Here is a 27,471-nt window from a genome sequence, read left to right on the forward strand (position 1 = left end):
TGGGAGTGAAAGTGGCTCAGTCGTGTCCGACCCTTTGCAACCCCATAGACTATACAGTCCATGGAATTCTCCAGGCCAGATTTCTGGAGTGGGTAGCCTTTCCCTTCTCCAGCAGATCTTCCCAACCCAGGGATCTAACGCAGGTCTCCTGCATTGCAGGCGGACTCTTTACCAGCTGAGCCACAAGGGACGCCCAAAAATACTGGAGAGGGTAGCCTATCCCTTCTCCAGCAGATCTTCCCAACCCAGGAATCAAACCAGAGTCTCCCGCACTGCAGGCAGATTCTTTACCAACTGAGCTATCAGGGATACACACTACTATATGGAAAATAGATAATAGTACGTGAACTTAGAACTTCCAGATGTTCAAGCTGGATTTAGAAAAGGCAGGGGAACCAGAGATGAAATTGCCAACATCCGTTGGATCATTGAAAATGCAAGAGAATTCCAGAAAAACATCTACTTCTGCTTTATTGACTATGCCAAAGCCTTTGACTGTATGGATCACAACAAACTGTGGAGAATTCTTCAAGATATGGGAATACCAGACCACCTTACCTGCCTCCTGAGAAACCTGTATGCAGGTCAGGAAGCAACAGTTAGAACTGGACACGGAACAACAACGGACTGGTTCCAAATCAGGAAAGGAGTCCGTCAAGGCTGTATCCTGTCACCCTGCTTATTTAACTTCTATGCAGAGTACATCGTGAGAAACGCTGGGCTGGAGGAAGCACAAGCTGGAATCAAGATTGCCAGAAGACATATCAATAACCTCAGATATGCAGATGACACCACCCTTATGGCAGAAAGCGAAGAGGAACTAAAGAGCCTCTTGATGAAAGTGAAAGAGGAGAGTGAAAAAGTTGGCTTAAAACTTACCATTCAGAAAACGAAGATCATGGCATCTGGTCCCATCACTTCATGGCAAATAGATGGGGAAACAGTGGCAACAGTGAGAGACTTTATTTTTGGGGCTCCAGATTCACTGCAGATGGTGACTGTAGCCATGAAATTAAAGGACGCTTACTCCTTGGACAAAAAGCTATGACCAACCTGAACAGCATATGAAAAAGCAGAGACATTACTTTGCCAACAAAGATCCCTCTAGTCAAAGCTATGGTTTTTCCAGTAGTCATGTATGAATATGAGAGTTGGACTGTAAAGAAAGCTGAGCACTGAAGAATTGATGCTTTTGAACTGTGGTGTTGGAGAAGACTCTTGAGAGTTCCTTGGACTGCAAGGAGATCCAACCAGTCCATCCTAAAGGAAATCAATCCTGAATATTCACTGGAAGGAGTGATGCTGAAGCTGAAACTCCAACATTTTTGCCACCTGATGTGAAGAGCTGACTCATTTGAAAAGATTCTCATGCTGGGAAAGATTGAAGGCAGGAGGAGAAGGGGACAACAGAGGATGAGATGGCTGGATGGCATCACCGACTAGATGGACATGAGTCTGAGTGGACTCCGGGAGCTGGTGATGGACAGGGAGGCCTGGCGTGCTGCAGTCCATGGGGTCGCAAAGAGTCGGACACAACTGAGCGACTGAACTGCACTGACCTGAAGGACCTACTGTAGAGCACATGAAAGGCTACTCAATATCTTGTAATAACCTATAGGGGAAGAATCTGAAAAGAACGTGTGTGTGTGTGTGTGTGTGTGTGTGTGTGTGTGTACCTAAATCACTTTGCTGTACACATGAAACTAAGAAAACACTGTAAACCCACTCTACTTCAATTAACAATAAATAAAACGACGGTCAGGGTGCTGAGAAGGTGAACTTGAGCAAAGATTTGAAGGAAAGGAAGGAGTCAGCCAAGCAGATAAATAGTGAGGAGGAAAAGGTCCATAAAAGCGACGTCCCTTGCCAACAGTGAGGCCAGATTCAATAACCACAACCTGATGGCCCAATTCACAGCGAGCTAAAAGGGGAAATGCACAGTCCACAGGTCACACGCTGCGTCTCCTGGATGCAACTTGGGGAGTCCCTGGGTTTTACTCCCAAAGAGTCCCTTCTCAGAAAAGAGGGATTACTTCCTGCATTCACAGACTTTCACAAAGTCTCTCACAACACAACGACCCCATCACTTTATTTTGAGCAACAAACACTGACTGGGGAAAAGCAGAATAGCTCAAGCTGGCTGGGGGCATTTACTGAAGTCATCTGATGGACTTGACTTTTAAAAGGAGGGGAATACATTCTACAAAAACTTTAAGTAATTCCTATAGCATTAAAAAAAAAAATTGTGAGGAGCTGTGGGAAGCATGCTTCTTAAAGATCACGTTTCAAAGCAATGCAAAGAATTCTATACACAAGTGCAAATGAACCATTGGGACGTGAACAAGTCTGACATAGTGTTGAGCAAAAGATGTGATTTATAAAGGCCACTCTTACATCAAGTCCCAAACCAAGCAAACTAAGCTTCGGTGCTAAAAACCAGACAGAGCTACCTCTGGGGAGGAGAGCGGGGGAGTGATGGGAGTCGCCACAGGAGGGCCCTGGCTGTTCTACCGCTTGACCTGCGTGCTGGTTACCCAGGTGCGTCCACTCTGTGCACGCCCACTGAGTTGTCCACTTACGATTTATGCATCCTCCCGTATTTGTTCTTATTTTTTGTATTTGCTATTTTTAATAAAGAGACTTAAAAAAGAGAAACACAGATTAAACAGCTGCATTTCAGAGATTTCTCATTCATTTATGAGCTAGGTAAGAAAAAGCAACCATCCTAATGTTAAATGGATGGGCTGTTAGGACTTAAGAGCAGTGATAGCATCGTTCTTGAATTTGAAAAGGGCCAAATTCCACACGATTTGGATGAAAGTAAAACTGATGAGCTTGAAACTTGTGTGAGAAGCTCCCAGAAGTCCCTCTGGCGATGACAGAAAACACTGAGAGCAAAGAGGCATGAAAAGTGTAGGAATGAAATTGTTTCACGAAATGTAAACACGGGGAAAATGAAACTGTCGGTCACTCAGTTATGACCGACTCTTTGCAACCCCATGGAGTAGCCTGCCAGGCCCCTCTGTGCATGGGATTTTCCAGGCAAGAATGTTGGAGAGGGTTGCCATTTGCTTCTCCAGGGGATCTTTCTGACCCACGGATCGTATCCAAGTCTCCTGCACTGCAGGTGGATTCTTACCATCCAAGCTATGGACCAGTTCAGACACAGCTGAGCGGCTAACACGTTCATGCAACACAGGGGTGGGGGAGTACTATTTCCAAATTTACGTATTTTTAGATAATATAAAATATGCATGGAAACTAAATAATTAATATTCTAAAGGGAAATTTAATTATTTCAAATATACTCCTCAAACGTTATATAGTAATGACCCAACTTATTTTTTGCATCTTTCCATGGGCAAAATCTTCTTCAGTTATCTAATAAACACTCCTTCTCCTTGGGGCTGATGAGACTCAGGACTGTAAATATTATGTGTCAATTCAGAAAACGTGGAGAACTGAAAACTGTTTAAACAAATGAGCCCTACAAACGGTGCTGTCCTAGACAGTACCCACCAGCCCCACACGGCCTCTGAACACGGGTAACGTGGCAGGTGTGACTAAGGCGCTGGATTCTTAATTTTATTGAATTTTAATGAATTTAAATTTAAAAACTTAAGCTATATAAACTGCTTTTCTGCTCAACACGACTTTATTTTGTAGGCCATTTCACTTTGCTGAAAATTTAGCATCCAAACAGAGATGACACAAGTATAAAATATATACAACACTGTGTTTTCTTTAAGAACATAAAGCATCTCCTTGGATGCTGAAAACATAGTATTACGGATATACTGGGTTAAACTAAATATACTACTAAAGTTAATTTCACCTTTGTTTTTACTTTTTTAACAGGGCTGCTAGAAAATTCGAAAGTGAGAGTGCTAGGTGCTCAGTTGTGTCGACTCTGCAACGCCTGGACTGTAGCCCGCCAGGCTCCTCTGTCGTGGGATTCTCCAGGCAAGAATGCTGGAAAGTGAAAGTGAAGCCACTCAGTCGTGTCCGACTCTTTGCGACCGCAAGGACTTACAGCCTACCAGGCTTCCCTGTCCATGGGATTTTCCAGGCAAGAGTACCGGAATGGGTTGCCATTTCCTTAAACAGGTAGCTATTCCCTTCTCCTGGAGAAGGCAATGGCACCCCACTCCAGTACTCTTGCCTGGAAAATCCCATGGACGGAGAAGCCTGGTAGGCTGCAGTCTATGGGGTCACACAGAGTCGGATACGACTGAACTGACTTAGCAGCAGCAGCAGCATTCCCTTCTCCAGGGGACCTTCCTGACCCAGGGATCAAACCTGCATCTCCCACACTGCAGGCAGATTCTCTACCATCTGAGCCAGCAGGGAAGCCCGAATGATACAGGGGACTCAAATTATATTCCTATTGGCCAGCACAGCTAAGGAGTAAAGTGCCATTTCCTTAAGAAAAAAATGTTATTGAAGTACAGTTGATTTACAATGTTGTGTCAATTTCTGCTGTACAGAAAAGTGATTCTGTTTTATACATATTCTCTTCATATTCTGTTCCACCATGGTTTATTACAGGATATTGAGCATAGTCCCCTGTGCTGTTCAGTAGGACCTTGTTGCTTATCCATCCTGTATATAATAATTTGAAAATGCCACTTTTGATCAGGGACTATAGGAGAGAGATAAAAGAATGAAAATCAAAAGCTGGAAAACCCAATATATTTGAAGATCTGATGAACAACTATGATAGAAGATGTCCGGAGGGGTGGGGTGAGGGCAGGGAGAAAGCAGAAACGGGGAGAGAAGTCCGAAGACCAAAGTCAGATAAGCTGGGACCAACCCAGACAGCAGAGCAAACGCCGTCTACAAGTCCACAGCTCTCAACAGACCCAAGGACCCAGTCTGTGCTGATCAGGTGTTAAAGATTGCTATGTCTGTTATTAAAGAAACGGAAGGTGACAAAGGAACCAAGCACGTGTCTGTCGGGGGCGGGGGGCGGGGACGAGAGAAGGGGAGTGTTTAATTGCCCAGTTTCAAATCTCCCCTCCGCTGGAGGTGTGGATGGGGACTAAGAAAGAGTTCCACCAAGATGCTTGCTCCTTGGAAGGAAAGTTATGACCAACCTAGACAGCATATTCAAAAGCGGAGACATTACTTTGCCAACAAAGATTCCTCTAGTTGAATCTATGGTTTTTCCAGTAGTCGTGTATGGATGTGAGAGTTGGACTGTAAAGAAAGCTGAGCGCCGAAGAATTGATGCTTTTGAACTGTGGTGTTGGAGAAGACTCTTGAGAGTCCCTTGGACTGCAAGGAGATCCAACCAGTCCATCCTAAGGGAGATCAGTCCTGGGTGTTCATTGGAAGAACTGATATTGAAGCTGAAACTCCAATACTTTGGCCACCTGATATGAAGAACTGACTCACTGGAAAAGACCCTGATGCTGGGAAAGATTGAAGGTGGAAGGAGAAGGGGGCGACAGAGGATGAGATGGTTGGATGGCGTCACTGACTCAATGGACATGAGTGAGTATCTCCGGGAGTTGGTGATAGACGGGGTGGCCTGGCGTGCTGCAGTCCGTGGGGTTGCAAAGAATCGGACACGACTGAGTGACTGCACTGAACTGAACTGAACATCAAGAGTCCAGGTGGAAAGACTTGTTTTAGTGGAAGCAAGAAAATACAATCAGGTACCCCAGTCTTGGGGGCTTAGGACAGTTCTATGCCGAGGAGACAGTTAATGTTAGGAGCCACTGTAAAAAGAGAGGAGACCGCCCCCGCTGCCTGCTGGCCGCCTGTGCCCGTCCATGCTCTGGATGGGTTCCATGAGCTCCTTGCTGACTTGGAACACTTTCGCCAGCATGCACCAAGATATACGGAGGTATTTGGGGAGAAAGAGAAGCAAGGGTAAAGTTCTTAAACGACCTTTGAGAAATCCCCAGTTGTTAAGCTAAGTAAAGCAGACCTTGTCAGAGCCTTGACTCCTCCTGAGGAGCAGCAGGACCCTCAGGAGGGCTTACACCAGGCCTGTTTCCGAAACATTCTGGACTGAAGAACCTCTTTTTCCAACGGATACTGCAGGAGGAGCATGCATCAAGAAGCGATGGCTCGGCAGGAAGTTGCTCAGATCCTCAGTGTTTCTGGTCCCCCCCACCACCACCCCGCCAGCCCAGAGGAACATGGCTGTCTGTCGTAAGCACGGCTCAGAGGCGGTGGAAGCCCAGACCTGGCGGTCATCCCGACCTGCCTATCGCAGACTCTCTCTGGGACCTATTTCGGCAGCTCTGGGAGCCAGGCCTCACCTGCAGGAGCCCCCAGGCTGGCCTCCCGCCCACCTAACGCCTGGCCTCAGGTAAAGTCAAGCTGGGACGGAGGAGCAGCAGCTTCGCAAGGGGCCCGAAGCGGCACGGGAGGGTGGGGGGCCCCCTGGGAGGCCAGCCTTATGCCCAGGCCTCACTTCTCTCTGGAACAAAGCGCTCCCGGGCACAGATCTGGTCACCTCGCTCCGGTGACCAGATTTCCCATTCCCCCTCCAGCCTCTGTGCGCCCCACTGGCCCCTAGGAGAGTCTCTGACTGCTTGGAGTTGGTGATTCCCCTGCAGGCCTGAAGGCTGAGCACAGAGGCAGCCGCGGGCCACCCTGTTCTCTGCACATCTAAACGCCATTTTTAGAAATCCCAAGTTGATTTTTTCTTCTGATTGAGTGATAAGGTCTGTTATCATTTTCTTTCATGTGAAATGTGCTCTGAAGGCTAAAAAATTACATAAAATTTCAGTCCCTTTTTTACGTAGTCAAGGTCTAACCCTCAAGTCAGGTATTAAAATTCAGTTGCTGAAAACATTACATGAAGGAGAACAATGAAGCAAGCTCAGCAAGCCTGTGGAAAGAAAGAAAGAGCCCCTTAAATTTAAAAGCGAAACAAATAAAAAATCTCGGAACCATCCTGGGGAGAACAGAGGAACTCAGAGGAGTTCTTCAGGGTAAAGGGCCTGTGGTGTTTAATGACAACTCAAAGACATTTGGATCAGGCCTGGTGAAGTAGGTATCAGCAGAGCAACGGCCACCAAAATCAGCTTCCGTGAGATCGCAGATGGCTATTTCTGCCTTTCGGTCTCAGAGCCACCAATAGGCAACCTGCTGAATCACTCTGGCCTCCATCACCCGCACTCCCCAGCTTCCCCAGGACCTCTCCAGCACTCACTTCCCGCCTCCCTTCTCTGCACAGCAGCGGATGCTGGAATTCTCCAGGGCTCAGATGGAAGTCCTCCTCCTTCACCCGCTTCCTCCTCCCTAAGTGATCTCATCATGACCACAGCATCACTTGCCATTTGCCAGCCGGCGTCTCCAGCCCAGACCCCTGCCTTGAAGTCCTGGAGCACAGAAACCACAGTCTGTTGCCCAGACTTTCTAATCTCAGCAGAGCCCCCCCATTTCTTCAGTGGCACGAGCCCAATCAGCCTGTCTACTCCCGACCACGCCATCACCCAACCTGTAAGCAGCCCCGGCAACCCCTCTGGCTCCACAGTCCTTCAATCCATCCACATTTCTGCCGTGGTGCTGTTCCGACCGTAAGCTAAGCTACAACCTAACCACCTACACAGAGACATTCCAACAGGGTCCTCACCACGCCCACCCCGGCCCCCAATCCAGTCTCCACGGGGCAACCACTCTGATCTTTCCGGAAGGTAAAGTGAAAGTGATGGACACTCAGTCGTGTCCGACCGCGGCCCCATGGGCTATCCAGTCCATCGGATTCTCCAGGCCAGAACACTGCAGTGGGTAGCCTTTCCCTTCTCCAGGGGAATCCTCCCAACCCAGGAATCAAACCCAGGTCTCCTGCATTGCAGGCAGATTCTTTACCAGCTGAGCCACAAGGGTCCAAAAGGCAAATTAAAGATAAGTTTGGTATTGTGCTCCAGCTCCTTCTTAAAGCCCCCCAGTGGCTCTCCCCTGTGTTTGGGAGAAAGACCCCAATCCCGAGCCTGGCCCGCAGGTCCCACTCACCTGAGTCCTAACGCCCTGGCTGCACCTCCGAGCTCCGCAATCCAGTCACGGCGGCCTCCTTTGTGCTCTGCTAAGCAGTCACGCCCCCCTCACCCCACGGCCGCGCCCCAAGCACGTCCAGTGCTCACGGTGTCTGGGTGTCTGCTGTGCTCACCCCTTCACCCCTCAGAGCTCAGGGCAAACACACTGCTTGGCGCACACCCCTTCCTCCCACCCACCCGCACCGGGCTCTACTCCCGGGCACGACCCTCTGCGACACGACCCTCACCATGTGACGATCCGCTCCCCGCCGCGCTGTAAGCCTCCTGTGACCAGGACTGGCTCACGGAAGCCTCCCCGGACACCACCTCAAAGGTCTGGTCACAGAAACAGGAAGGAACCCTGGGCTCAGAATAGGGCAAAAATGAAGCACAGGAGTTGGTCTCATGCGGGGGGAGGGATCAAGACAAGCAGGCCCTTCTTACTAACCTCCTGCTGTTCAGAACAGCAAGCTTGCCGCCAGTGACTACAGCCGGAGAGGGACTTCACGAGCAAACAGGCCTCCAGGCTCCTGCAACACCCCCTCCACCATGAGCCTCCCCGCCTGGGACGCCCTCCCGCCAACCCCCCAGCCTCAAGGGGTAGGGGGTCCAATGCCCTGTGCGCAGCTCAGCCCACCTCGGGCCTGCCTTCCCTTTATCACCTCTGACTTCCTCAGCTTTTCTCTACCAGTGCCTTTCAGCTTTTACAGATGCTCAAACCGCCTACTGAAAACAACCTAACCAGAATATCTCAGGCCTGGACCCTGTCTTAACCACTCTTTCTCTCTTTCTAAACTTACTCTTTTTGGTGATGTGCTTAGTGGCTCAGTCGTGTCCGACTCTTTGCAACTCCGCGGACTGTAGCCTTCCAGGCCCCTCTGTCCATAGGATCCTCCAGGCAAGAGTACTGCAGTGGGTTGCCATGCCCTCCTCCAGGGGATCTTCCCGGCTCAGGATTGAACCTAGGTCTCCCACATTGCAGGCAGATTCTTTACCATCTGAGCCACCAGGGAAGCCCCCTTTTTGGTGGTGGTGAGGGGTGTTATTTTATTTTTCTGTATTTTTTGGCCACACCCCTCAGGAAGTGGGATCCTTGCTCCCTGACTAGAGATCGAACCTACACCGCCCCTGAGTTCGAAGTGAAGAGTCTTAACCACTGGACTGCCAGGGAGGTCCTCTAAACTTACTCGTAAACCCACGGCCGAGGGGCCTCTGCCTGCTCCACCCTTAAAACTGCTCCTGTACGATTCATGAGTGGCCTCTGGTGGCCGAAGCCTGTGGGCCAGCCCCAGAATGAGCTCCAACGGGACCCCCGTCCTGCTGCTGCGGTGCCCCCGATCTCTCCCTTCTGCCCTGCTTCTTTTAAAAGTTCCTCTCCCTCCTTCTCTGGCTTCTCGCCGGAGCTCTCCCCTCTTTCCTCTGCAAAGATGAGTGAATTTGTACAGCACAACTGTCTGCTACCAGCCTGAGATGAGACGGGGACACGAAACAAGAGGGAGCGTCAAGACCCTCGTCCAGCTCTTCGCCACCGCTGCTGTGCGCCACCGCGTCTCACAGAGGCTGCTCCTCAACAGACGGGAAAAAACTGGACACACAGAGAAAACCCGGCCCTCCACCAGGAGGGCCTGAGCAATCCTGGGCTAGGAGCCTGCAGCTCCGTGACGCATCCACCTCCTCACATGCAGAAACCAAGAGACTCCCTGATCAGAAAATCAAAAGCCTCACCCACGCCTCTAAAACAAAGCCAACCCACCAGCCAGCCACGCCACGGGAAACCTCAGGAGGTCCTGGCTCTGTCTCTTCACGGGACAGCCATGCACTGAGGTGGCATGGTGCCCGCCCACGGGAGGTGGGCACGTGCCCCCCGGGACGACCCCCCGAACCACTTCCCTGCCAACTCACCTGCCCTCGGTCGACCATATCCCCATTTGCCGCCCTTTCCCGAGCTCCAGCTGCCTTCTGGAATGTTCCCACGAGGGTCCCTGACTCCCGGGCCCCTCAGCATCACCAACCTCATTGCCTCTTGTCCCGACCGGCTCCTCGGGGCCACATGGTCCTTATCCTCATGGAAGACCCCCTCAACACCTCACCAGTCACCGAGCATCACGTCAGCCTCCAACGCTTCTACGACACAGAGTCTCAATGATACAGCTCTTTGCTTCCCACTTTCGATTTGTTCGATCATTCAACAAATATGCACTAAGTTCTGGAGACACAACGGCGAACAGGACACCCCGGCCCCCGGCCCCTTCTCTGCCCCGGCCAGCCTCCCTCCACACCGAGGGCACCCTCATGGCTAGAACCACACACCCTCGTCCTGCCAAAGCAGCCTTAGAAAAACATCGTGATTCCCTAGGTTTCAGAGCAGGTGGGGAACAGTGAGGAAACAGAAGCTTTTTAACATAGTTTCCCTTTCACACTGGGTCGGCATCTTGCACTAATTAAAACGAGACCCCGCATAGCACTTGGAGATATGAAGCCTGGAATACTCAACAACCAGTCACAAGAAACAGTGAGTGACTTCGAAACCACAGGCGGAGTTTCATAGTCAAACCGCAGGTCTGAAGCACCTGTCGACTTCTCTAGAACTAAGACGGAAGCAGTTTAAAGGACCATGCCTGCAGTTTAATCCAGGCCCCAGGTTTCCAACCCCGAGGTGCCCCCTTTCCCTGGTGTCTGACCCGAGGTGCCCCCTCTCCCTGGTATCTGACCCAAGGTGCCCCCCTCTCCCTGGTGTCTGATCCGAGGTGCCCCCCACTCCCTGGTATCTGACCTCATGTTGCCCCCCACTCCCCGGTTTCCGACCTCATGTTGCATCCCCCAGTACCCGGCAGGGGCCTGTCTCCCTTGCCCCCCCGTCCACATTCTAAGGGCTCCGTGGTCCAGTGAGAGCCAGCCCCCCCGTCCACATTCTAAGGGCTCCGTGGTCCAGTGAGAGCCAGCCCCCCGTCCACATTCTAAGGGCTCCGTGGTCCAGTGAGAGCCAGCCCCCCGTCCACATTCTAAGGGCTCCGTGGTCCAGTGAGAGCCAGCCCCCCTGTCCACATTCTAAGGGCTCCGTGGTCCAGTGAGAGCCAGCCCCCCGTCCACATTCTAAGGGGTCCGTGGTCCAGTGAGAGCCAGCCCCCCGTCCACATTCTAAGGGCTCCGTGGTCCAGTGAGAGCCAGCCCCCCTGTCCACATTCTAAGGGCTCCGTGGTCCAGTGAGAGCCAGCCCCCCATCCACATTCTAAGGGCTCCATGGTCCAGTGAGAGCCAGCCCCCCGTCCACATTCTAAGGGGTCCGTGGTCCAGTGAGAGCCAGCCCCCCGTCCACATTCTAAGGGCTCCGTGGTCCAGTGAGAGCCAACACCCTGCTCTACGCCTCGATCACTATGTTCCGCAGCTTCATTGTAAAAGGAGTGAATCTGGGAAAGAGAGGCAGAACCTGAGGCCTGGGGGTGAGGCCCTGACATCCAGGGGGACCAGGGCAGGGGTGAGACTTTCTCCCCCAGGCAGCCAAGCTCAGAGCCCCAGCCTCCCCCAAGGAGACGCCCTCAAGTTGCTCCAAAGTCTGTCCCCACGTACCAGACACAGGGACACCCAGCTGCCTCCAAGTCCACCCCCCCCTTGGGGCTCAGACGGCACCCTCTCGGGCCCCGAGGGCTCCCCAGAGGAGGCAGCAGGGTTCGGGGCTCGCAGTGTGGCCCCCGGACCAGACAGACTGAGTCCCAACCCACTCCTCCTTTTCGGGTTGACTTCGAGCAAACCATGCCTTAGTTTATTCACCCATAAAATGGGGACAGGCCTTCAGACCAGTGAGAGGGGGGCTGAGAGCATAGTGCTTGTCACAGCCCCTCAGCAGGGGATCTGAATCTGGGGGCTTCCCTCTGGGAGTCAAGTCTCAGGTAAAACTCAATCAACCTACAGACGCATAGGCAGATGCCAGCAGCACGGAATACAGAGACCATCTCATCTCTTCCTGCCTTATTCCTGCCCCAGGGGAGTCCCTGTTCTTGGACCCAAGGCTCCAGGTCACTTTCTGCACCTTCAGAGTAAGAACCCCCCTTCCCCGCCCCACTCCCCGCCGAGCGGTGAGCAGGGTCCCTTCCCCGTAACCAGAAGAACCACACACAGAACAGGCTTCTTTCCCCCTCTCTCCATCCTACACTCCAGCCAGGCCAGTCGCGGCCTGTTTGCAGCCTCGAGCCTTTCTGCCACACTTCTGTCCACACCAGCAACAGCACTGTCCACCTGGCCGCTCCCCTCTGCGAGCATCCCTCACTCACCGCTCCGAGCCGTCATTCCCCAGCCCCCAGGCCATCGGCTGGAGCCCTGCACCCCCCTGCACCCCCTCCCACCACGGAACGACAGCCGGGCTCATCGCTCTGCAGTCCCAGCCTGAGAAGAAGCCCCGGCCCTCTCGAGCTCCGTCTAGAAAGGAGCCATCCCTGCCAGCGTGGCCCCTGGGACGCGAATACCGTGCAACCCAAGCTAGAAGCTGCACGATTCTGCAACGTTTCAAGTGCTTTCCAAACACCCAGGCACGTTCCCAGGAAGCTCGAAGAATGTAAAGTCCTCTGAAGATGAACGTGTAGGCGCCTCATTCTACATCACCCCAGCTGCTCTACAGTCCTCGGGGAACTCAAGGACAGGGCATCCCCGAAGGGTCCCACAGGCCCGGGAGGACATGGCCAGCTGAATCCTTGTTTCAAAGCAAGGAGACAGCGCTGACACTCTCCCAGCTCTGCAGATCCGTCTCTCGAGCATTCGGTTCTAGGGTTTGGAAAACACATTTTCTCCAAGTCTGCCCATAAATCTGCATCTTAAATGTTCTGCAGTCCATAATAAATAATTCACATCCAGGGCCGGCTGCGTGGGGCACAGCGGGATACGAGGGGAAAAACGCAACGCACGAGCCCAGATTTAATTCGATCAGAGAGCCCAGAACACCACTGGGCCACACGGAAAGGAAGAGTGTCGTCTTTATACCCACTCGCTTCACCCCCTGTGCAAAATCGTGACAAGGCGGGGCTGTGAATCCTGGCACCTTCAGCTCATTTTACACGACGCAGGTACAAATGGCTTTATTTTTCCTAATTGTGGAAAATAATGAGATATCCTTCACCTCCCTCTATCTATGTTCTCTATCCAAAGGTGCTGCTCATTTACAACATTTGGCAGAAAAAACAAAACAAAACAATACTGAGGCGTTGTTCCTCAGGAAAAAATTAGAGTAGCTTTGAGTTTAATTCTACTGTGCGGAGAAGGAGATGAGCTTCTCCTGGATGATGGCACAACGGCAAAATGAGCTAATTACCATCTCATCGCAAGATGGATCTACTTGTCATAAGAACAGGAGCCATTATTTCACACAAAATAATGACCCAGATAAAAAGGAATGGCTGTAGGCAGTAGCCGCCAGAGACACAGCTTCATCTTGGCCTGAGTGAATGGCAATTAACAAGTGTCTTCACCGTGTGTGCGTGTGTGTGTGTGTAGGGACCAAATATTTACGGAAAATACACAGATTTTTTTTTTACTATCTTTCTTCCCAGGGAACTCCTGTGGTCTTCCTCCCATGTGATGACAGACAGATTTTACACCCATGTGAAATCCTGCCATCGGATGAACAGCTGTTGGCCCCGCAGAGAGCCCCCAAGCCCCTCTCCTTGCTGCACCAGGGGCGGTGTTTTCCCCAGAAATCACGTCCAACAACAAGAAACAGGAGCAGAAGGAGGGGCCCAGTCCCATCGTTTTGTCCTGCTCCTCCTGGTGCTCATGGTCACAGGCCTAAAAACCAGAGCCGCAGCCACTACTGAGAGCAAGATGGGCCAGAGCCTCCCGGGGGAGCCCCCAGCCACAGATGGGGCAGGGACACACGGCAAGGCCACCTTCACACCTGGGCAATTCAGGGTGGGCTGGGGGCTTCTCCCACTCTGCTGACCGTGACCCCGAACTGTGTCTCCATCGAGAAAAACAGGGTGAGAGACTCTGGGACAAGCTGGAGACCGGTTACGGGCCAGAAACCTCATGCTTCCCGTGTGCGCAGGACTGTCCAGCCTGCCTGAACCCCGGCGTGTTTATTTGAAAAACCAGGGGTACAGGTAAGGCAGGGGCATGGTGGCATGGTGGGCTTCAAAAGTGTATCATTTGCAAAATGTTAAAAACAGAAGGCTTTGGAGATTGTCACATTAAGTGATGTCAGCCACACAGACAGAAAGACAAGCATCACATGATGTCACTCTATGTGGAATCTAGAAAAAGATACAGACGAACTCATCTCCAGCACAGAGACAGACCCTCAGACACAGAAAACAAACTCACGGCTACCAAAGGGGAGAGTGGGGCAGACGGGATGGGGGGCGGATGAGGACTTTGGGATTGACGTATACACACTGCTGCTGCTGCTGCTAAGTCACATCAGTCGTGTCCGACTCTGTGCGACCCCGTAGACGGCAGCCCACCAGGCTCCCCCATCCCTGGGTTTCTCCAGGCAAGCACACCGGAGTGGGTTGCCATTTCCTTCTCCAGTGAACGAAAGTGAAAAGTGAAAGTGAAGTCGCTCAGTCGTGTCTGACTCTTCGCGACGCCATGGACTGCAGCCCACCCAGCCCCTCTGTCCATGGGATTTCCCACGCAAGAGTACTGGAGCGGATTGCCATTGCCTTCTCCAATATACACACTACTATATATAAAATACATAAACAATAAGGCCCTACTGTATAGCACAGGGAACTATATTGAATATTTTGTAATAACCTATAAGGGAAAAGAACCTGAAAAAGAATATATACACACACACACGTGTACATATATAAGTACATATACATGTATAACAATCACTGCGCTATACACCTGAAACTAACATGATATGGCAAATCGACTATATTTCATTAAAAAATTAAAAACTTTTTTAAATGCTAATAACAGAATTCTTATGCAAACACAGAAGGAGCAGGAGTCAACGACTGATCTAACCGAATACTGAACAAAGCAGGAGATACTGTTCCCCACACACAGTCAGTCGCAGGGGAAAGAACGGTGGGACGAAAGTAAAAGTTAATCCACGAGTAGCCGACATCTTTCAGGACACACCCATCATAACTCTGAGGTTCTATCCTGTTGGACAGACAGACGCCCACCTGCAGGAACCGCAGACACACAGCATCTGGGCGTCCACCCACCAGGAGGCTCAGGACCTGTATGGCTATGAGGGAGAGGGCCCGTCCTGCAAGGGTCTGGTTGGCTTAAGACAAAAGCGCCAAATCCCGCGGTTTTAAAAGAGCCTGTTGGATGGTATGGCCAGAACCTATGCCCCATCCTACCAACTTGCCCTCAAATATTCTAAGCATCTGAATCCTCATTACAAAAACCATTTCTACAACTGTTCTTCCCCAGGACTCAGATCATGGGGGAAATCCCACCTCTAGAAGGTCTCCGCCAAGTTTATGAGGACAGGTCATTCACAGCAAATCCAAAGAAGATGGCTCTATTAATACGGACATCTCCTAGAGATACGAAAGCACCCGTGTTCTCAGGCTTATGGACGTGTGAACAAAAACTGCTTTTCCTCTGAATTCTAAGCAGAGCAGAAGGAATCTTCCATTGTCCGAGTAAAATTACCCAAATGTCTGACCAAAGAGGTCATCTGACTCCTGGGCTGTGGGTCTTGGCTCCCACCACACCTGAGTGATGATTCCCCGGGTGCTTGTAGAGCCTGGACACTGAACAAGGGTGAAGGGAGGGAGGCCGAGAGTGACCCCCCTCCCCCCGATAAAAAACCCAGAGTTACTGGCTGTGTAAAGGAACCACCCCGTCCTTTCACTCTTCTGCAGAACTCTCCACGACTCCCACCGCCTTTCCGCCGCTGAGTCCTAGCCTGTCCTCCCGCCTCTCACGGCCCCTTTCGTGCAGAAGGCCCTGATTTCCCTTTCATTCTGCTCTGTCCCTCCCACGGGCTGCTCGCATTGCTGGGAGGGCTCCCGCCCCCATCCCCCACCCCCCACCCCCCAGCCCCCACCCTGGCCCTCTGCAGCCCCATCAGACCTCATCCTGCCGTCTCGGCCTGACGCACCGCCCTGACCCCACACCACTCTGGGTCTCCACCGCTTCCCTCCTGCCCAGGCTCATCACTCATGTTCAAAAGAGATTCCCCCGTTGTATGGACACAAGGGCAGAAACCACGACAATTTTGTTCTCTGCATGCCAGCACACCGTACCATTCTTGGCCCAATGCTGACCACCTAAGATATTTACTAATAAGCTCACTTGTTGACTGATTCACTAATTCACGAATCAACTGGCAAACAGATGGGGAAACAAGGGAAACAATGACAGACTTTCTTTTCTAGGGCTCCAAAATCACTGCAGATGGTGACTGCAGCCATGAAGTTAAAAGACGCTTGCTCCTAAAAAGAATATTACAAAGCAGACACATTACTTTGCTGACAAAGGTCCATCTAGTCAAAGCTATGGTTTTTCCAGTAATCATGTATGGATGTGAGACCATAAAGAAGGCTGAGCGCCGAAGAATTGATGCTTTCGACTGACCTGTGGTGTTGGAGAGGACTCTTGAGAGTCCCTTGGAGTACAAGGAGATCAAATCAGTCCATCCTAAAGGAGATCAGTCCTGGGTGTTCATTGGAAGGACTGATACCAAAGCTGAAGCTCCAATACTGTGGCCACGTGATGCAAAGAACTGACTCATTGGAAAAGACCCTGATGCTGGGGAAGACTGAAGGCAGGAGGAGAAGGGGACGACAGAGGATGAGATGGTTGGATGGCATCACCGAATCAATGGGCATGAGTTTGAGTAAGCTCCAGGAGATAGTGAAGGACAGGGAGGCCTGGCCTGCTGCAGTCCATGGGGTTGCAGAAAGTCAGACATGACTGAGCAGCTGAACAACAACAACAGTTGACTGACTGTATCTCAAACATATCCTGATCACCTCAACAGGACGGGGACCTGCCAGTGATCTTGGAAGCCTGGGTAGGGAGGAGAAGGTGAGGATTAAACGGTGAACTTTACCCCAGTTTGGGCAAGGACATTCCTCCCACCATAAATGTCAGCATACCGAAACTGAGTGCACCCTGCAATTAAGCAGGAAACCTCATATGGCCCAAACAGAAGTTCAAACCCAGACACATCTGTGGGCAGGAAATGAACCCCCTGCAACGAGGCAATTTTCCCCAGGGTGATCGTATGCCAGTGGTCACTGGACGGTGGCACACTCCCGCTCGCTCTAGGACAGGAGGAGGCTCCCGGCCGTGAAGACCCACAGGGTGAGTGGGAGCTGGGAGCTGGGGGCTCACACCGCCTTGAGGATTTGAAGGGCTTCCTGGCCATGGGGCCAGCAGGCCTGCCAGCTATTAAGGCCACTCCATCCCTAAAAACACAGGGTCTGGCTTCCTGGGAGTGGGGAAAGCCACCTTGCTCCAGGGTCAGGGGCAGCCTGAGCAGGAAGGGGCGGCCCCCTCGAGGCCTCCCGAAGCCCCAGGTTAGAGCAGGCCTGTGGAGCGCATCCCACCCGCAGTCCCCTCGGGCGAATGCCCAGCCAACCCATCCCACGGTCCATCGACTGCAGCACTGACCTTTTTAATGAACTCTGGGAGGATTTTTTGGTCCGTCAGGTGGTCTAGGGAAGAACAGCAATCTAACTCCAAGATGTAGCCTTCATTGTGAAGATCAGCATTCTGAGATCTGAGAAGAGAAATACATATACACGTCGAGATTTTGCACTATATATATTTTTTTCTTTTTTTTTTAATCACTGGGGCGTTTAATGAAATCCTGACTTTTTTCCTTAAACAAATCACCCAAAAGACAGTTTTGAAAAAAATAACTGATGGCGAACAACTCAAATAATATAGAGGGTTAGGGATCTACATCACGGAAAGACCTCTACGACAAGTTATCACGGAAAATGCATCATTAAGGAACAATGGGTTCAGTACAATATGGCTTGTCTGTTAAACAAGTGCACACACACTCACACGCACTCCAGTCATGTCGATTTCCTGTTGGTGGCTTCCACCCGCAGGGCACAGAAACAGAGCTACTGAGACGCAGGGTGAACCAACCACCTCGGACAGCAGTGAGCCCTGGGGGATGCGGACGGCCCGGGTGGGAGCCTGGCGTGGACGCCGCTGGCGACCAAAGGGACTCTGCCGGATCGCTAATCTCGCCACTCTTTTTGGAAGAGAGTGTAATCGTGTGTCACTCAGAAATTGTAAAAATCATTTGGAAAAGATTTTTTTAAAGAATTCAACCCCTCCAGAGGGCAATCTGGCAAAATCTATCAAAGCTGAAAATGCATTAAAGAAAGACTATAAGGCGCGGGGGGAGGGGCGTAAATTAGTAAATAGGAGTTTGGGATTAGCATATACACGTCTATGTAATAGATAACCAACAAGGGCCTACTGCACAGCACAGGGAACCCGACTCATTACCTTGTAATAAGCTACAGAGGAAAAGAATCTGGAAAAGAATATGTATGTGTGTACACACATGTACATGTGTCTGACTCTGTGACCCCATGGACTGTAGCCTTCCAGGCTCCTCTGTCTCCAGGCAAGAGTACTGGAGGGGGTTGCCAGGCCCTCCTCCAGGGGATCTTCCCGACGCAGGGATCAAACCCGGGTCTCCCGCGTTGCAGGCGGATCCTCTACCGTCTGAGCCACCAGGGAAGCGCATACTATGCACACACACACGTATATGCACACATGTGTGTAACGGGCTGTCAGGGCAGCAGTGTGGGCCGTGTGGGCCGCCTAGTCTCTGTCAGCAGGGTGGAGCTTGCTCTGTGCAGGGTTCCAGGCAATGGGCTGGCAGGCCCGTGTGACTTTGCTTTTCTTTCGGGAAACGCCCCTGCTGCGTGTTCTTCCCCAGGTCTCTCCTCCCAAGGCCCTCTCGCTGAGAACACTGTCGGCTCTCCATGGCTCCGACAGGCGGAGGGCCGGCCTCCCTGGGTGCGGCAGCTGTGGGGGGCTGCAGCCAGCCTCCTTGTGGAGCCGGCCCTTCTCCAGGAGGCCCCCATATCCTCAGCGGAAGGTCCTGAGAAATCCTCAGCTCAGGATGCCAGGGCAATGCATGGGGCCACCTCACAGAAAAGAAAAAGGCACCGTGTACACGTATGACACATACATGTATGGCTGTTTACCACAAATGAGTTTTCCGTGTACACGCATGTGCAATAAAGACTATATATATAGCTGAACCACCTTGCTGTACACCTGCAACCAACATGATGCTGTAAATCAACCACACTTCCATTCAGAAAAACAGAGACTCCAAGGCAGTGAAGCAGGCATCGGAGGACAAGAGCGGCCGTGAAGGCCTGCCCCCAGCAAACACCTTTAGCCCTGCAGTCAAGACAGAGGCGCCCGCAGGTGGTGGGCTGCTTCCCTGTCCACGCCACACACACGTGCACGTGACCCAACTCTGGACACACCCAGCAGCAAGCAGTCACCAGCGGGAAACCTCATCACTCACGCCTCTCCTTTGAGGGACCCCAGGATGACACTCGGGGGCGATGGACTCCTGGGAGCCACGTGGCGGTCAGAAACGGAAGTGGACTGGTGGGCCCAGTGGGACATCAGACCACAGGAGGCAGACGGCAGCCACAGGTTCACGGACTGGGCCCTCTCCTCAGGGGTGGGGGGGCAGGCCTGGGAGACCAGGGCAGGCTCCCCAGGGCTCACGCCGCGTACACAGCACCTCTCCAAGGCCAAGGGCAGGGCAGGGCAGGGCGCTCCCACCCACCCAGGAGGGTCCCCACGGGGCAGCTGCAGCCGCCCTGTGAGAGCCAGGGTAGCCCAGACAGACACCTCCACACTGAACTCTCGAGACACGCATATTCCACAAGCAAACAATTTCTGCATGCCTATTTGCTATAATATTTTAAGAAGTATTTCTAAAGTGATTTATGCCGCCATGAACAATTAAACTCAGGACTTCCCTGGTGGCTCAGTGGCAACGACTCTGCCTGCCAATGCAGGAGACACAGGATCGATCCCTCGTCCAGGAAGATCCCACGTGCCTCAGAGCAACTAAACCGATGAGTCACAACTACTGAGTCCATGCCCCCGAGCCCGGGAGCCTCCAGTCCTGAGCCCACGTGTGGCAACTACTGAGTCCGCGAGCCCCAGAACCCACGATGCACGAGAGGAGCCCCCACATCCACAACAGAGGATCGCAACTCGAGAAAGGCCCATGCCGCGACGAAGACCCAGCACGGCCACAAAGAGATAAACAGATGGTTTTTTTAAATAACGCTAAAATTAAAAAAAAAAAAATTCAAAAGTGGAAAAGTTAAAGAGGATTTGGATTTCCCCACATGTGCAACTGTGATTAGGTAAGCAAGTGTCAATAACTTATTTTGATTTTAATTTCCCCACTAACAAATCCTTTCAGGGGAAGAGACTGAGACACGGACTTTTGAAATGTAAAAGAATCGACTGATTCTAGACTGGCTCTGCTGGAATAAACTAATTACGAAAGAATCAACGAATTCTGAACCCCCACCCTTCTCGCCTTAAAACTTCCTCAGAGGTTTGACTCGTGTTCCTTTCCCCCCCCACCATGTTCTTTTTCCCCGGGTTATTCTCACCCTGCTCTGAACAAAAGACATGCTAAGAGGAGCTAAAGCAGAAGATTCCAGACTTTTCAAGAGAAGACTTAGCCAACACACTGTCATGTGTGTCCTGCGGGGGTCTCAGACAAGACAGGAGCAGCAGGAAGAAAGCCCTAGGATGGGCGATCCCAGTTGCTGTCACATGGGGACATCAGACTGTACGAGATCATTTACCAATACCCACTGACATTTTAAATGACTAGGGTGAAAGATAGTGATCACTGAGCTCAAGTCAAATGGGTGTCTCTCCAAAGATGACATCCATACGGCCAACAGGTACATGAAAAGACACTCAACATCACCAATTATCAGAGAAGCGCAAATCAAAACTGCAGTGATACCACCTCACGCCAGTCAGAACGGCCATCACAATAAATTCTGGAGAGAGTGTGGAGAAAAGGGAACCTCGTCACACTGCTGGTGGGAATGTACGTTGGTACAGCCACTCTGGAGAAGAGCATGGAGGCTCCTTGGAAGCTGGAAGTGAAAGTTGCCTAGTTGTGTCCAACTTTTTGTGACCCCATGAACTATGAAGTCCATGGAACTCTCCAGGCCAGAATACTGGAGTGGGCAGCCTTTCCCTTCTCCAGCGGATCTTCCCAACCCAGGGATCAAACCCAGATCTCCCGCATTGCAGGCAGATTCTTTACCAGCTGAGCCACAAGGGAAGCTTGGAGCTTCCTCAAAAAGTTAAAAATACAACTACCATGTGATTCTGCAATCCCACTCCTGGGCACGTATCTGGAGAAAAACATAATTAGAAAGATACATGCACCCCGACGTTCACTGAAGCGCTGTCTACGGCAGATAAGACAGGGCTGTGCTGTGCTTGGCCCCTCAGTCGTGTCTGACTCCCTTTGACCTAATGGACAGTAGCCTGCCAGGCTGAGGTGGACTGAACTGAGTCTCTCAGTCACGTCTGACTCTTTGTGACCCCATGGACTGTGGCCCGCCAGGCTCCTCTGTCCATAGGATTCTCCAGGCAAGAGTACTGGAGTGGGTTGCCATGCCCTCCTCCAGGGGATCTTCCCAAGCCAGGGATCGAACCCAGGTCTTCTGCATTGCAGGCAGTTTCTTTACTGTCTGAGCCACCAGGGAAGCCCAAGAATACTGGAATGGGTAGCCTATCCCTTCTCCAGGAGATCTTCCCAACCCAGGAATCGAACCCAGGTCTCCTGCATGGCAGGCAGATTCTTGATCAGCTGAGCTACCAGGGAAGTCCAACAAGACATGGGAGCAATCTAAACTCCAGATGAGTAGATGAAGAAGATGCGGTGTGCATACACACACACACAGACACACACACATATACACACAGAGACACGCACACATATACACAGAGACACATACACACAGATACACACACACACACAGACACACACACACAGACACACACACAGACACACACATATACACACACAGACACACACACATATACACAGAGACACATACACAGATACACACAGACACAGACATACACACACATATATACACACACATACAGACACACATATACACACACATATACACAGAGATACACAGACACATACACACACACACACACACATAGACACAGACACACACACACATATACACACACAGACAGAGACACACACAGAGATACACACACACACAGACACATAGACACACACACAGACAGACACACACACACACACAGAGACACACACACAGACACACACATATATACACAGACAGACACACACACATACACATATACACAGACACACACAGACACACATACAGACACAGATACACAGACACACACAGATACACATACAGACACACACATACAGACACACACACATATACACACACACAGAGACACATACAGAGACACACACACAGAGACACACACACACAGATAGACACAGAGACACACAGACAGACACACACAGACAGACACACAGACACACAGACAGACACACACATACACAGACACACACACACATATACACACACATACACACAGACACACAGAGACACACATACACAGAGACACACACACACAGACACACATACATACACACAGACACACACATACACACAGACACACACAGACACACACACACATATATACACACACAGACACACAGATACACATACACAGACACACACATATACACACACACAGACACACACACAGACACACACACATATACACAGAGACACACACAGAGACACACATATACACACACAGACACACATACACACACATATACACACACAGACACACAGACACACTGATAGACACACACAGATACACACATATACACACATACACACACAGACACACATATATACACACAGACACACACACAGACACAGACACACACACAGACACACACATACACACACACACAGACACACACACATATACACACACAGAGAGACACACATACACAGAGACACACACACAGACACACATACACACTGACAGACACACACACAGACACACAGAGACACACACAGACACACAAACACACTGACAGACACACACACATATATACACACACAGACAGACACAGACACACACACATATACACATACACACTGACAGACACACACACAGACACATATACACACACACACATACAAACACAGACACATACACAGACACATATATACACAGAGAGACACACAGACACATATATGCACAATGGAACATTACTCAGCTACAAACAGAATGGATATAATGCCATTAGCAGCAACATGGACTGGCATGCTGCTAAGTCGCTTCAGTCATGTCCGACTCCGTGCGACCCCATAGACGGCAGCCCACCAGGCTCCCCCGTCCCTGGGATTCTCCAGGCAAGAACACTGGAGTGGGCTGCCATTTCCTTCTCCAATGCAGGAAAGTGAAAAGTGAAAGTGAAGTCGCTCAGTCATGTCCGACTCCATGCGACCCCATGGACTGCAGCCCACCAGGCTCCTCCGTCCCTGGGATTCTCCAGGCAAGAGTACTGGAGTGGGGTGCCACTGCCTTCTCCCTGGATTGGCATAGGGATTATCATATTCAGTAAAGTACACCAGACAAAGACAAATATTGTTATTTTCGCTCATGTGTAAAGTATTTAAAAACCATACAAATCATCTTTACAAAAGAGAAGCAGCCTCACAAACATGGAGCTGTAGTTACCAAAGGGGAAAGCAAGGGACAGAATGAGGAGGTTTAAAGAAGGAGTCTGTAATTAACAGATACATACTACTATATACAAGATGTAAACAGTCAGCATTTTGTTCTGATCCATCAGGGAAAAGAATCTAAGGAAATAACTAAATCACTTTGGTGTACACGTGGAACCAACACACCATCATAAATCAACTCCAATAAAAAAGAGTCTTCCAGTAAGAAAGCAAAAACACAAGAAAGTCAGCCTTGTTTCCCGTTTGCGGAACATTCAGAGTGAGAGGAGGGGAGCTGGGCGCCTCTTTCAGAAACTCAGGGCCCAGCCCCAGAGGACAGTCATTAGGACAGGGTCTACTAGCTACCGGTTCTTGCTCTGGAACAAGACATACTCTGAGGAGGAAGGCAGCTCTGGTTCATTTCATCAGAGCAGTAACTCAGTCACATCTGAACCTAAAGCAGCACAGAAGGGCAGAAGCCGGCACCGCTGCAAACATGCTGGAGGAAAGATGGAGACTTCTGTCTTGCTCTTCGGTCACTTGAGAGCAAACCCACGCATTTCAGAGGAGTACACGAGCAGCTAAGAGGGCCCCCGCCTTTAGAAATAACTCCACAGCTTAAATGAAAGGGTCGGAACGGTGAAGACTGGCTGCAGGGCAGGGGAGATGGCAAGGCCCTTGAGGGCTCTGAGGACCGACGCTGGCTACCCGCCCTCAAGTCACACTCAGCGAGGTGCCAGCCCGAGATGGCTGTTGTGTTCAGTCGTGCCCGACTCTCTGCGACCCCACCGTCTGTAGCCCACCAGGTTCCTCTGCCCATGGGATTTTCCAGGCAAGAATACTTGAGTAGGCTGCCATTTCCTCCTCCAGGGCATCTTCCCAACCCAGGGATCGAACCTGCATCTCTCGTGTCTCCTGCATTGGCAGGTGAATTCTTTCCTGCCGCGCCACCTGGGAACCCCGGGTAGGCAGTAGAGTCCCTCCTTGCCACTGGTCCTACGAAAAACAGCATCAAATCCACAAAAGCGTGACATCTGCCTAGAGCGCCGTCAGAGGGCGCTTCTGGGCACCTTCTGGGGGTCAGGCGGGAGGGGGGGCAGTAACCGGGCTGCTCGGGTGAATGTGCCCTAAGGGGACCCCCAGTGACCCCCCCCCGACTTCTGGCGTTCACGTCTTCCTACAATCCCTCCCTGAGAGAGGGCAGGACCTGAGGCTTGCTTCTCACAGACAGAGCCAGGCAAGGGGACGGGTGACCCCCTGTGACGACGTGACACTGAAAGGTTCCGTCTTAGCAGGGGTGAGCCACTCGCTGCCTGTGCTGGCCGCCAGGCTGTGAGAGGGCTGTGTGGGCAACAGCCGGCGCGAAGCAGGGATCTCAGCCCTAGGAGATGAAATTCTGCCCACCACCAAAGGGAGCCTGGCGCAGAGCCTTCCCCAGCCAAGCCCTGTTGAGGCCGCAGCCCCAGCCCACACCTCTGTTGCAGCCCCACGAGGCCCGTAGCCAAGAACCCAGAACAGCTGGAGAAACTGAGGTCATCGACGCATGCTGTCTGAGCCACTAGGCTGGCGGTGACTTATCACAGAGCAAAGAAAACTCACGCAGTGGCCAAGAAGGAAGACACAGCAGCTTCATGCTCAGACCAGGCCTCCTCCTGGGGGCCAAGTCTAGGCCCCAGGATCCAGCCAGACTCCTGAGAACAGCCTCTGCCACGTGACGAGGGCTTCAAGTCCCGGAGGACAAGGACCACCCCGGCATCAAGAAGCAGACATGCCCTAGAAGTGGATCCAGGAACTACGGGCTGGCCCCCAAGGGACCACAGCACGGCAGGGGAGGGGTCCTGCAGCCAGCCGAGGTGCTAGGAATCCTGAAGACGCATCCCTGGCTCAGCACCATCTGTCTCCCTCCTGGGGGGAGGGGAACTCCACCTACGCTTCCCCAAAGGCCTCGTCCTCGTGCTGTCCTGGAAAAGGCTACTGGAAACCACCAAACTTCCCCCTAGACTGAAGCCCCCATTCAGGCTTCCACTTCCCTAAGGGACAGAAAGATCTGGGTCTAAATAGTCAAAAAAAAGCAGGACACAGACTGCATTTCTGGAGATGCAGGATTAACTACCAGCCAAAGCCTCTCTGGGGCTTCCCTGGTGGCTCAGCTGGTAAAGAATCCGCCTGCAATGTGGGAGACCTGGGTTAGATCCCTGGGTTGGAAAGATCCCCTGGAGAAGGGAAAGGCTATCCACTCCAGTATTCTGGCCTGGAGAACCCCATGGACTGGGGTCCATGGGGTCACAGAGTCAGACACAACTGAGTGACTTTCACTTCACTTCAGTTCAAAGCCTCTCTTATCCGGAAATTACCACAAAATACAGCGAGATTACATGCAGACACTCAGAGAAGAGCATTGCTAACAATGAAATATACTTCCCCACCTCCCTCCACCCCTCCCCGCCACAGTTTCCTCTAGGTTTATTAGAGGCTACAGGACCTAGAGCTACCTAGAGATGGCTCCCAGAGGTGTGCCTTTGGACAGTTGATTAAATGTTTCATGGTTCGGTTTCCATCACCGTTCAACGAGTAGTCATCTCTTGGCGTCCCTGTCAAGATTAAATAAGACAAAAATACGCCCAGCCCTGAGCACAAGGCCAGGCAAGAACTCTGGGGTCCTCATACACGAACAGCTGCCGAACCACTCCTATCATCTGGTAGTGCACTCCTGGCCTTTATCGTGGTCCCTAATCACTCGTGCACACAACAGATACCGACCACGCTACTGTCACGTGGCAGACAGTCTTCTTTAGCACGGGTCGGCAGACAAGGCAGACGAAACCCTGCCCTCAGCGAGCTCACAGCCGGGTGGAAGGGGACAGGCGGCTAATGAGAAATACCCATGCGTACTTGCAGCACGTCCCACGGCGGCAAGCACTAAAGAAAACAGAGCCAGCAAGGTAAGGAGAAGCAGGCGGGGCGGGGGGCAGTGTCTACGCAGTTTCTGTGAGGGGCTCAGGGCAGTCTCCTCGAGGGGGTGACACCTGGATAAAGGTCTCTGGGAGGCAAGGCAGTTGGCCGTGCTGACAGCCGGGAAGCAAGCTTCCAGGCAGAGGACCAGCCAGGGCAAAGGCCTGAAACGGTACAGAAAGGCCTTGCGGCTGCAGCTCACTAAACAAGCGGCAGAAGAGGAAGAAGAGACACACCAGAGAGCCAGTGAGCAGCCAGAAAGCAGAGGCCTCACAGGCCACAGTGACGACACTGGCGTTTACTCAGAACGACAGGGGAAGTCCTTGGAGGATGCTGAACAGAGAAGTGATAGGATCTGATTTATTCTAAAAGGATCCTTCTGGGGACTTCCCCACGGGCCCAGGGATGAAGACTCCACGCTCCCCATGCAGGGGGCCTGGGTTCTGTCCCTGGTGAAGGAACTAGAGCCTGCCACAACTAAGAGTCTGAGTGCTGCAACTAAGGCTGCTGAGTGCCGCGACTAGGCCCCGGCTCCACCAAATAAATGAATGAGCAAAAATAAACATCGTAAGAAAGGATCCATCTGGCTTCAGGGGGCAGCTAAGAGACTAACCCAGCGGTCCAGGTGGGAGGTGGTGGCCCAAAGTGGGCTGGTAGCAGTGTGACAATCGTGGGAAGTACTGATTCTGGATATATTTTCAAGGTGGAATCTTTAAGACTTCCTTATGAAGAGTTTGTGTGAAAGCAAGCAAGCACATAAGGATGAC

The 27,471-nt window shown here is 51.6% G+C and overlaps 1 protein-coding gene across 1 annotated transcript in view; it reads right to left on the bottom strand.

Annotated features, from left to right (window-relative positions):
* Positions 1–27,471, bottom strand: part of RFTN1 (raftlin, lipid raft linker 1) — a 231,686-nt gene that overhangs the window by 91,440 nt on the left and 112,775 nt on the right. The window contains exon 4 of the mRNA XM_068972288.1: positions 17,568–17,676. Within this exon, the coding sequence (XP_068828389.1) occupies positions 17,568–17,676 (109 nt within the window). The remainder of the gene's footprint in view (positions 1–17,567; positions 17,677–27,471) is intronic.

The sequence above is a fragment of the Capricornis sumatraensis genome, chromosome 1 (genome assembly GCF_032405125.1).
Source record: "Capricornis sumatraensis isolate serow.1 chromosome 1, serow.2, whole genome shotgun sequence".
Classification (NCBI taxonomy): Eukaryota; Metazoa; Chordata; class Mammalia; order Artiodactyla; family Bovidae; genus Capricornis; species Capricornis sumatraensis.